This window comes from Carcharodon carcharias, chromosome 1, assembly GCF_017639515.1.
Source record: "Carcharodon carcharias isolate sCarCar2 chromosome 1, sCarCar2.pri, whole genome shotgun sequence".
Classification (NCBI taxonomy): Eukaryota; Metazoa; Chordata; class Chondrichthyes; order Lamniformes; family Lamnidae; genus Carcharodon; species Carcharodon carcharias.
The window spans coordinates 86,837,588-86,850,156 of record NC_054467.1 but is presented as its reverse complement, the minus strand read 5'-3'; the positions used below and the strand labels follow the sequence as shown (position 1 = coordinate 86,850,156).

Here is a 12,569-nt window from a genome sequence, read left to right as displayed (position 1 = left end):
AAAAATGAATGCTGCATGATTTCATTTCTAAATCATTTTCAGTGTCATTGTGGCACAGAAAGAGGCCTTTCAGCACATCAAACCTGTCAGCTCCCTGGAAAGAAACCCAGTTAGTCCCATTCCCATTTCCATAACCCCACAAGTTTATTTCCCTCAAGTGCCCATCTAGTTTTCTTTTAAAATCATTCTTGGTCTCCGCTTCCACCACACTTGTAGGTGTTGAATTCCAGGTCATTAGCACTCACTGCATAGAAAAGTTCTTCCTCACATCCCCACTGCATCTCTTGTCCAAAACCTTAAATCTGTGTCTCCTAGTCCTTAGGCCACCAGCTAATGACATCAGTTTTTCTTTGTCTACCTAATTTAAACCTGTCAAATCTCCCCTTAACCTCCTTTGCTCCAAGGAGAACCACCTCTGCTTCTCCAACCTAACCTTGTACTTGTAACCACTCATCCTAGAACCATTCTGGTAAATCTCCTCTGCACCCTCTCAAGGGCCCTCGCAACCTTCCTATAGTGTGGTGATCAGAAATGGACACAATATGTTCAAACATATTTCAGTTTATCTGCATTTAACCAAAAGGTTGCCTTTCTGAATAAACAAGTTGGGCCCTGGATGCAACCACTGTACTGCACGCTATTTGGACTGTCTTCTGAGAAAGTAGTTCAAGACAGTGGCCTCCTGATTGTCATTCTGCCTTGGATTTTCTACCCTTCCCTCAGCTGAGTTCATGGCAGAACAGATAGGAAATGGATCAGAAACCCATTCCACCAGACATTTTTACAGTTGTCCCATTTTTTTGCTGGCAATAATAGGTGATGCACCTGCCCTTATATGGACAGATATATTGTAATGATATTAAAATGATGGAAGTATGTTTTCCAATGTATTTTTCAACATTATGCAGTATTTCAAAGTTGGAAACAGGGAAACCTGCAGTAATTAATCAATGCAAGACTCTGTTCAAGATCTCCTTCCCCATGAATAGGCTGCTAAAGATGACTTGGCACACAATGCAGCATTGGGGTTATCCATAATTAAACACTGTCAGGGTCAAGAGATACAGACTCCATTTTCCGGATATCTTTATAGAGCAACAGCTTTGTACCTCCCTTGGCATTTCCATTCACTGCTTGGGTCTTGTAAAAATAATAAATGGATGCTTTGGAGTTGGTGCAGGGGTTTAGCAACTTCAGCATCAGTTGGTCAGATTGTGAAGGTGTTGACTCAGGCATTGATTCAGATTACTGCATTGACAGAAGAAAGTATGAGTCTCTGTTGGAGCAAAGGTTTTTATCCCAGCAGAACAGGTAGATATGGTAGCCAGCACAAGACACATTCAACTTGATGAGCAGACAGTTATGCAGTCTGAAGTCTCAAATAATAACCTTCTAATACTCATATAATATATATATATATATATGTAACAAAATATATATAACATTGATGGATTCAGGAAAGGCTCAACTTTCAGGGCTTATAATATAAAATGAACATAACATTGCCTAAACACTGTCTTAGTGAGAGAACTTACTCAGTTCACTGTGAATATCATCCAGTCCTAAACAACTTCAAATCAGATTTGAATCGGGCTGAATGACAGAAACCATTGCCAATGATTTGCCATAATTGTTAATCTAGAAAATTAATAAAGTGACCAACAGCTTCAGGAAAAATGTTGACAACTCAAGAGCACTCCAGACAATGAAAAAAGAAGGCAATATGGGGTTTGTAACTTAAGCAGTTGGTACCCATAACAATCTTTCACTTGTATTGGAAAGTGAAGCCTTTATTATTACTCATTCTCCTTTCCCCAATTTTACTGCCATCTTTTCAAACCCCCACACTCCTCTGCCTCCACATTTTCTTTATTATTTGTTTAAATAGCAGAATATCTTTGATCATATTGTATAGAATGATTAAGAAAATGATCTAAACTTACTATGATATAAAGTATAATAAATGTTCTAAAATATATCAACAAAAATGATAAATTATATGAGTTGTACAGAACTTATTAAGAAATAAAAATGGATTAAATATTTGTTTCTGTTATCACTTTCAATCATTTGTTTTGTTTGAAATAAAACCCTTCACTTATGGTCATTCAGCATTTATCGTTTTCATACTTCTTTAGTTGTTTCCAAGTGTGATGCATGTTTTGCGTATCAAGTGAGGCAACTGACATTTAATTTGTGAAGTGTAACGTGCAAAAAGCTACTAGATGTTATGTATTTTAGACTAATTTCTTGTGTTGCTCAGAGAAAATTGAAAGATATGTTATTTTCTAAGGATGCTCTTTGTACCATGTAATGTTCAAGTGTTATTCTGCTAAGTGGAACTGTGTACCTTTAAGTCACAAAACCTTATTTGTTAAGTAAGATCATTTGTGGTTTGGTTGTTGGTTGGTCAGGGATCCTTATTGGCAGATACAGTCATTAAACTGCACAGAGTAAAGTCTCACAAACAGCAACGTGATAAATAACTAGTTGATCTGTTTTTGGAGAGGTTGACTGATGGGTATGTGATGGACAGAAAACCCCTACTTTTCTATGACAAGTACCATGGCATCTTTTATATGCATGTAAACAGGTGGACAGGACCTTGATTTAACATCTTATTCAAAAGACTTCACCTCCAATAACCCCACACTCTGCACTGAGCTGAAGTACCAAGATAAATTTTGTGCTCAAATTATTTTGAGTGGTGTTTAACTTAGACAAGACACACTAAAATAATTATAAATGCCAGCTTAGTACAGATATAACAAAGTATGACATCAGTATATGTTCAACATATCTAATATGTAACTGATGGATCTCACATATCATTGCTCGCAGTGAATCAGGCAATTATGCTCTTTTATATTTTGGGCAGTTATGTCATTTAATGTATAATGTATATTAGTGCCAGTGATTTACCAAGATGGAGCAAGTTAAATAATTTTATTATCACATGGTATTCTGGAATTTTAATTGGTATTTTCTACATCAAATTCTGCAATTCTGTCCCTCTCCCATGAAAATTGTAAAGCGGTGGTCTTGATTATTATCCTACGTTCCATTATATATGTATAATGTATTATATATGCAGATAGATGGGAACACCACCACCTGGAAGTTCCCCTCCAAGTCACTCACCATCCTGACTTTGAAATATATCGCCGTTCCTTCACTGTCACTGAGTCAAAACCCTGGAACTCCCTTCTGAGCAGCACTGTGGGTGTACCTACACCACATGAACTGCAGCAGTTCAAGAAAAGGCAGCTCACCACCACCTTCTCAAGGGCAACTATGGATGGGCAATAAATGCTGGCCCAGCCAGCGAAGCCCACATCCTGTGAATGAATTTTTTAAAAAAAATCAGTTTTATCTCAACCATGTTTTAAACATTATGGTACACAGAAAGATGGTAGATAATATGTATCAAGCTGAAGAGCAATATCTGGCATTTACTCATCCTAAGGAGGGGAGATAAGAAGATCATGGGGTTTGCCAGAAATAGTGGGTGGGAATCTTACTTGACGGAGCACTTCCAGGTCAGCAACCTGACTCTCCACTTTGCGAGCCTTCCAGGTGAGTTTTGCAAGTGCCAGCCAATTAAGAGAACATCTCTGGGCATGGAACCGGATACTCACTGAGTCGTGGAGCCTCCATGGACATTTAAAAATGACAGACAGGATCCAGAAGTTCTGTCCCCATTGTTGACAGATCCAATTTTTTCCTGTATGGAAAGGCGTTGGGAAATGATTCACACAATTGGAAACCCAAACTCAGCAGGGCCATTTAAACTCAGTGCTGAGTTCAAACATACCCCATTTTTGCTGTTGCAAGGGCTTTATCCCGCAAGGTGGGAGTCATAAATTTATGGAAGAGACATAAATGCTCATAATTGGTAGATAAGGTATGTAGAGTTGTCAAGCTGTAAAGTTATTTAAATCCCAACCCTTTAAAATAAAGAAAGCCTGCCTGTATCAGTGAGAGTTTTAAAAAACGCAAACTGTAAAGTTATTTAAATCCCCAACTTAAACTACTTGGGGAAAAAACAGCCTGCATATGTCAGAGTTGAAAAAAAATTGTTCTAATAGTTTAAATACCTGTTTGTTGACATGACCCCAAAGGCTGCAATTATATCATAATTAATGCTTGGCTGCTATTCACTACTCTAATTATCCTGGGGGTGTTAAGTTTGCAGTTTGATTGACAGCTCAAAGAAGTTATTAAAGGATTAGCTGTCTTGGAGGTGGGGTTATGAATGCAACACTGTTTTGATAAGGGATTAAATACTTGAGAGGTTTTTAAAGTTTTGAGCTTCCATGAATGGGATTTTTTTTTATAGTCCAGGCTGAAATAGATATCTAGATCTTTATTTTGTCTCATCTCAACATGGTTCCAGAGGTCTGTTCATGGTAGAGACTGAGTGAGTTGGCATGGAGAGTGCAAGAGAAAAGTGTGGTGTGTGGGTTGACATGGGTAGGCATAAGTTGGTATTAAGTTGGCATGGGACTGTAAGAGGCCAAGGGGTGGGTGATGGGCTTGAGTTGGCAGTGCATTAGCATAGGAGCTATAAGGGGCCAAGGGAGGTGGGTAGGGTGTATGTGTTGGCATGAAGGGTATGAGGGGCCATGGGGGTGGGTGGCTGATATAAGTTGGCATTGATGATGTGTAGGGAGTGGCTGAGAGGGGTGATGAGGGCTAGAGGGCCTAATATTTAATAAAATAACTGGGGCAAAGTACCAGAGAACCAAGGCGGGCATTTTAAACAGGCTGCCTTGGCACTCAGCAGCTCCTGTGGCTATCTCTGATCTGCATCCAGGGGCAACGGGCCTGATTCCACCCCCTACCCCCTCAACCCTGGAGTGATAATCATGTCATTCGGGGCAGGTGGGCCGAGCAGGGAGATTTCCCAACTTGAGCTACCTGCGTCAGGAGCAAAAATCCAGGCCTTGGTGTCCAATTAGGTGCCATGGGCAGGATGAAGAGTTAAACTCGAATGAGGGCTGAATATGTCAAGCGATATGAGCAGCACTCAGCACAGTGTTGTGGACGGCAAACTTACAGATGGCATTGTGAGGAGAAAAATGGATGCCAGAAGAAGGGCAGCCCCACAATTCACAGAGAGGGCACTTGAGGTTTTGTTTAAAGCTGTGAAAACACACAGGCAGGTGCTCTTTCCGGAGGAGGTTAGCCAGCCTCAAGAACAGAATGACTGGAGATCATAGAGAGAGTGAACAGTCACAATATGGTGCAGAGAACGAGGATCCAATGCAGGAAATGCTTCAATGACAGCTTGAGATCAGACAAGGTGAGTGCCATGCAATTTGCAGCTGGCAGCCATCACTCCCTCATCTCTGTAGTCTTTTCCAGCATACAAATCCTTAGAAGTACTATTATTTGTGACCACGCATAAGAATGTCTGCCCAGTCTCCACTTTAACTCATTATCTCCGTATATGGCAATGGCATTCGCTCTCAATGTGCTGACCTAGCACTCCCTACCCAATAGTTAACCCCCTCAATTTTGTGCCGACATCCTAAGCAGGGACTGAACTCATTGGAATACTCTAAATTTTTTCATTGCAGGAAAAGAGAGTGGCCAACTCCACAGACAGGTGCAGAAGTGAGGATGAAGTTCCATTTTTGGCCATCCTTCAGCAATGGAGGAGGATATCCTGGAAGTCGGCAGGATGGCATCGGTGCAGGCTGTTGCCAATGAAGAGATAGGAGTGGCACAGCAATCAGGTGAAAGCATTACATATGATACTTGTAGCTGGCTCCATCATCTCTTGCGGAACTCTGTTCACTAATACGAAAAATATAATGATTAGCAAAATGCAAGAGCTTGATCTCTCTTGTCACCTACATGTACCTCTGACTATTGTCTTTCATCTCCCACAGGGGTATTGCTGGAGGCACAGTAAGAGTTGAGGGGAGAAGGCATTTCAGTCCTCAGAGGAGGAGCAGCACTCTGAGGAAGCACTGTCACATGACTTGTGCACTCTCTACCAGACCAGGAGGGTTCACAGGTTGATAGGGTGGCAAATGGTGAGGAGCACTTCACATGCAAACAAGAACAGGTGCTGAAGGCAGAGACAGCCATGGGAAATCCCCATTGGAGGCCTGAGGAAGCATTCAACTATTCTCAGCTAGACACAGATGTTGAGCTTCAGCGATCATATACTAACCGTGCGCTTGTGGAGCAGCAAAGGTAAATGTGTGAGGGTGTTGTAGGTTGCATTCCCTTTTCAGTTTTTTAAAAAACCTTTTACTTTTGTTTTTTTGCACTTCAGCCTCACTCTCCTGATCTACAGGCCCCCTGTGTGGAGGGAGCATGGAGGGAGAAAGGCCTTGTGAACCTGCTCCTGTGTCTGGCCAAGTTGGCTATCAACAAGTCCTGGCAGCGAGCAATTGAGGGGGTAAGTCCAGCTTGACTGTCTGCCCCCTTCCGTGGCTACGTTTGCGGCTGGGTGTCCCTAGGGCAGGACCACGTGGCGTCTGCCAGCTGTTTGAGGCCTTCTGTGTCCACTGGGCACCACGGGGTCGAGTATTTTATTTGACCCTTTTAACCACATTTTAATTTGATGTTTATAATTTTCCTTTAAGATTAGTTTTTCTTTTTGCAATACCCCTTTAAGGGGCTGCCTCTTTGTCCCTCGTTTTCTTAGCTTAGTTTAATTGGCTGCTCAAAAGAGTAAATGTGTGGTCATCTGTCAGAATTCCCAAAGACAGTGCAGTCCCTTGTGCTTACAAAGGAGGACTCTATCGCAGCCCAAAGTGCCATTATGTCTTTGGCATGCACCTTTATTGAAAGAATGTCCAACCTCATGAATAGTCAAACATGTTAGGCCAATGGGTGAATGCAGGTTTGTAACAATGGCCTCCACATGATGGCAACTACCTTGAAAAGCATTGAACAAATAGTCACCTTGAAGGCCACATTCAAATTCAGCCAAGTCCTCACTCATACTTAGGAGGAAGGTACTGGTCAGCCTTGAGAGGGGAAGGAATATACAGGGATGATGATGTTAGGGATCTCCTCAAGGCGCCCAAGGTCACAACCCTTCCCAGCGACCCCTCTGATAGAGGCACAACAGCTGACTCCTAACCCCATTACTGAGGTTGTCCCTGCATTTATTTATAGGTGTGGCAATTTTTGGAGGTTTTTTTTGGCAGGGAGTGGGTGGGGATGGTTGATGGGGAGTGAAGGGTGAGGACTAGAGTGCCTAAAATTTTAACAAAATAACAGGCAAGGTCCTAGAGAACTGAGGTGGGGCTTTTAAACAGCTCCTCAGCAGCCCCTGTGGCAGCCTCCAACCTGCATATGGGGGTGGTGGGCCTGACTCTATCCTGCCCCATACCAACTCTCCCCCCCCCCCCCCCCCACACACACACACACATGCACACACCTGTCCCAGAGTGAAGATCCTTCCATTTGGGGGAGTTTCTCCTGAGGTGGTTCACCCAGCTGAGAAATTTCCCAACTTGCCCTACCCACCTCAGGAGTGAAATTTCCACAGCATGTGGGAAACCCATACTTCCAGATTTCCTGTCTGAAATTCCATCTATGCAACTTGCCTCTGTTGAGATTGAGGCCAAATATTACCTTAAGTATTTTCTAATAAACTAAAATATACAATTATTTCTTGTTATCAAATATTGCTACCTTGACATTTTCCATCTTTGCCATTTTCGGATGATGGGATTAAGGGAAAGCTAAAATAAATAAAGTTGAAAAAGTTTCCAACAATAATTAAAAGTTGAAGGAATGAGACTCCACATCTGTCAAAGCTAATTTTCAGTGTCAGGGAGGTTATGAATGCTTATGGTGCCATTAAATAAATCACTCATAATTGATGGACTAACTTTTTCCGGCATGCTTAGTGGGCAAGTATCGCAATTTCACGCCTTTAATGCTGAAGCTCTCCACTATGTACTGGTGTAGTGAAACTTGTGGAAGGGCTAGATAAATCAGAAAGCAAGCTCTTGATTTCTACGTCAAATTGCGCATGTGCGGATGCTGGGAGTTGCTGTTCCATTTATTCAAGCATTCGCCCTTATTGTTTAGGACTGATTCCAGGCCAATATACTCTGCGTGAGTGATGCATAGATGAAAAATGAATAAAAATATTGTTCTCGATTGCTTTTCCACAGAACTCCTAGTAGGGTTTAAGAAACACAGTAACAACAGCTAGATGACTACTAAAACGCAACATTTGATGGAGTTTTTAAACTTTTCCGTTTATGCTCCTGACAATTTTTATTTTTTCCAGGGTATTCCCCTCAACACTAGTTTCATGAAAGGACAAGAAACATACGAAACGCAGTTGAGGCTCACCTCCTCCTCGCACTACAACCCCGCCTCCCCAACACAGTCACGAAAGGCTACATTATCTTACGAATTTTTAGATAATAAAACTGATAGTTAATCTTTCCCAACATTCCACTGGTTTAGTAATAAACATGAACAGCAGATAGAAAACTTTAATGTCGACAACAAACTCGTGTGGATCACAAACATTGGCAGAGAGCAGTTGGGCCGAATGGCCTGTTTCTGCACTGTATTTTCTATGTTAAACAAATGCCTCTGTGATTCGCGATAAAATGTATTATTGTTGCAGCAGGGATCGTTAATTGTAGCCCTGGTCGGGCAGACGTTTCCATTCCAGGCTGAATATTAGGGGCCGGTGCACATCACAATTCACTTGATGTCCGCATACATTAATGAATGACTTCCTTGTTCCAATAGGCGTCGCTTTATCTCCTTGCAAGTTCGTAAAATATAGACCGCACTTGGCTGGATTTTAGCTCGGAATGCCAGTTATGGAAGAACTTTACTGGAAGGGTTAACATCCAAAATATGTTACTGCATACATGAAAGCGTGAGATGCAATAGCTCTCCGCAGCAGCCCGAGTTGGAATTCTAGACAATAATTCTCCCGAGCCGTTGAATTGTTTATCCGTACTTTCAAATACACTGTTCAACCAGTGTTGAAATATAATTTCTATACACATGCACGGAAATGTTTACTGATAATGTGTGTTTGCGCTCGTGCTTTGACGGTGCGCAATTAAATCTAAATTAGAGGTCCCACTGCTTTGTATTTTTTTAAAAAATCTATTCACTTCTTTCAGATTTTGTAACTCAAGACGTCAGCTCCTCGCTGTTGTCCCCAAAACCTCAATCAACAATCGATTAGAACCTCGCTGCAGCAAGAGCTAACAAATCCTCATTCAAGTGTATTTATCCGATTTTTTTTTCAGATGCTAAGTCTACCTCACATATGTGCCCTTCTCTCTGCAGACTGTCCGTCTACACACTTGTAGTAAATATGAAAGATTCTAATCATATGACACATCACGTCCCAGGCTGATCTGGGAATAAAGCCTGTAGATTTGGGATCATTGGCTCCAGACAACAGCTTCATCAGCCGGAAAGAAGTTTGCTGCCTTCCTTCAGCTTCTCAATCCCCTCTTTGTTTGCGAAACACGGCCAGCTCGAGTCACCCTGGCCATATGGTTCATTTGAGGGTCTCTCTTCCAAAAATGCTGCAAACAAGATTCATTACAGTTGAACAAAATACAGATATTTGTGTAGCGAGATTTCCAACAAAGACAGGGCCAGGGACGGAGCGCTGCATAAAACCGCACCGATTTACTCGAAACCACTGTAGCCAATGTGAGCTACTTTAATGACCTTTAAACTACCAACATAATTATTCGTAAAACAAATGCCCGTGCATTATACGGAGGCACAAGATTCTTTCGAAAAAACACCTTCGAGAGTAGAAAATGTGGCAGTTGTCTGGAGCGTTATGGCCCAGATTTAAAGCTTAGTCGTAGAGTTGGGAGTCTGTAATCGCGCAAAACATTGGCAGTTTGATGGTCTCCGGTTTTTGGCAGCTGAGTGCCAAGCTATCATGCTCATACACTCCTCAAAAGGCTTTCAACAAATCATTAAATTCTACTGAGGTGGCCAAGCTAGAAGGCTTTCACGAATTAAAAAAAACAGAAAAGAGAAAAAAAAACAGGAGCCCTTGAAGTAGAAGATGCCCAAGAAAAAACTCTTGAATGACATCAAACGAATGGGTTTCCATAGCTGTTGAAGCACGAGAGCTGTGTCTTTGGACAAAGATAGAGGGGGGCACTGGTACTGTCCACTGCTCTATAGCAGCACAATTGGGTCACAGAAATAAGGAATTAATTACCATCCAAAGAGTAAGGGTCCTATTCAACCCTGGCTGAGTTTTATTAAACGCCAATATAAATAACAAAACAACTCTTGTGGCTGCAGTATTTCTACACGGCAAAGGAAGGATTACGTTCAGGATTAACATCTTAAAGTCTATGAGACTTTCTGACTCAAGATTCTCTGCTAGTAATCGTATTTGTTTCCCGGCTCAGCGATTAGTGGCTCCGTCATTTACTTTCACATCACTTGGTGTGCAGGGAATCTCAGTTTTTAAAAAACTGTCACGATTAAAATCGAACCCTGTCTCATTCTCAAATGTATATTAACAGAATATTAACAACAAATGGCAAAAGAAGCTCCTGCACCAGGTTTTTTTGTTTCCAGTTTCAAGGCGTGACTGGAGTTAACATCAAACGTGACTCCATTCTTTGATGCTCTGTATTTCTACAATTCGGAGTAATTTAATTCTTATTAAGTATGCTACGAAAAGGCATAATGTGACTCCAACACCTGTCATGCAAAATTGGAAGAATATGAATGCACGAAACCTTAAGATGGCCAATGTGAGGAGGAGAATTCATTTCTGCCCAAAGAAGAAAGATATGGGATAGTTCACCATGAATTTCGTTAGGCATGTTTCTCAAACCCTTGAGATATGTAATTGTCTTTCTCATGCCACTGAGTGATCAGAATTAGTCTTTTTCTTATAAATAGAGAACAACATCGAAGTTTGTATGTCCATGTGTAAAGGTTCAAACCAGATAAACAGGTACACATCTTGATTATATTGTTCCGGGATTAGTTTAACCATGAGCGCTATCTATTCACCCCCAAATCTCCGATAGTACTCCTGATTCGCAAAAAAAATCAAATACTTAAGAAAATACACCTCTGTAACAAGCATTGCGAGAGGTCAGGGATAGCAAAGGAAAGACGGTCATACAATTTAAAGTTAAACACGATGAAGGAATTGTTTACTCAGAATGGACTCACCCCAGCATTCCGCGGAAAAGTGGCCGTGCTGAATTGAGCCACCCTGTTCGTGGACATTTATTTCTAAACAGCTCAAAGGTTTTTCAAAACGGTTTGAAAGACAATCAATATACTGGACCAACATAGTACAAAATGCTTGACAATAACTACACAATTCTACTTTGTATCAGTAACATGATGCTGTTTTAATGTAGAAGCAAATCACGACTTATTGAGTCTGTGTTCCCTTTCACTCTGAAGTTAACTCTTCAGCTCCGTGTTTGCAGTTTGGTCTCATCTTTTCACCTACACCAGGACCCATTAATGCATGATCACAACTTGTGGGGTCCAAGCGTAAAACCTCATTTCATCCCTGATCCCAGGTTTCATAGCAACATCTTACTCCAAAGTTCTAGGACTTTTCATGTCACCTTAGGGTTCAAGCTACTTACAGAACAAAGAATTTCTGCAGCTCCTCGTTTCTAGGAAAGATACCCTGAATAATCTGGAGAGGTCAGAACGTTGATTTTTTTTCTTTTTTTAATAAAAAAAGTTTCTATTTAATGTTTATGTCGCTAGGTGCTGTCTGCTGCAAAAGTGAACATTTAAAAGCTCTAGGGAAACAATTTGTCTCTCTGAGGACAGTTGATACCCTGGACGTTGGTTGCACGCTTCAACCCCCTGTTGCTGTGCAATCCCCCTTTTGTGTAACAGTTGAACTGGGACAACTTTCACATTATTTAAATCCTGGAAGTTGCAAAAACACGAGACAGTGCCTTTTGCCACCTTTTTTTAACTAGAAAATATTTCATCCTAAAAGACCCTCACCATACATAAGTAATGTCCTTGATATGTTATTAATTTCTGCAACTGAACTCATTTTAAATTATAATACCTTCAAAAAAGTCAGCAAGGCAAACAATTCCTTAAATTGAATATTGGTCAGTGCTTTTGGCAAAAAGAAAAGTTGAAAAAAGTGTAAATGTTGTTTAATGTTAAAACTCCATATTTCTAGGATGCTGCTGTCTGCTCTAATATATTCCCATAAATTTATTATATAAATATTTGGCTCAAAACATTATTTATTTCCTGTTCTATCTATTATTAAGCAGTTTCTTTGGAATGAGGCTGCATGGGTGAAACATTCTATAATGCTGCCACATGGTTCCTCTTCCCAATTGAAAAGTATAAATCCATAGCAACAAAATACGGGGGCAATGGTGGGGATTTAATTTTTCTTCCAACGAATAGTCTTAGGTTGTCACTAGGACTAGAAGAACAATGATGTAGGAGCTGAAATGAATATATATTGCAAAATTTCAAAGCATTATTATGCGAAGAAGCACTAAGAATTTAGTTTCCCCTTTTAAATTATGACCCAGGGGATTATACGGCATGGAATGGTGTTT

At 40.9% G+C, this 12,569-nt stretch overlaps 1 protein-coding gene across 1 annotated transcript in view; it reads left to right on the top strand.

Moving 5' to 3' along the window:
• LOC121284649 (protein ZGRF1-like) overlaps positions 1-9,920 on the top strand; it is a 127,774-nt gene extending 117,854 nt beyond the window's left edge. The window contains exons 29-31 of the mRNA XM_041200211.1: positions 5,583-5,741; positions 5,898-6,415; positions 9,132-9,920. Coding sequence (XP_041056145.1) covers positions 5,583-5,715 — 133 coding nt within the window. The 3' untranslated portion in view covers positions 5,716-5,741; positions 5,898-6,415; positions 9,132-9,920. The remainder of the gene's footprint in view (positions 1-5,582; positions 5,742-5,897; positions 6,416-9,131) is intronic.
• The last annotated feature ends 2,649 nt before the right edge of the window (positions 9,921-12,569 follow it).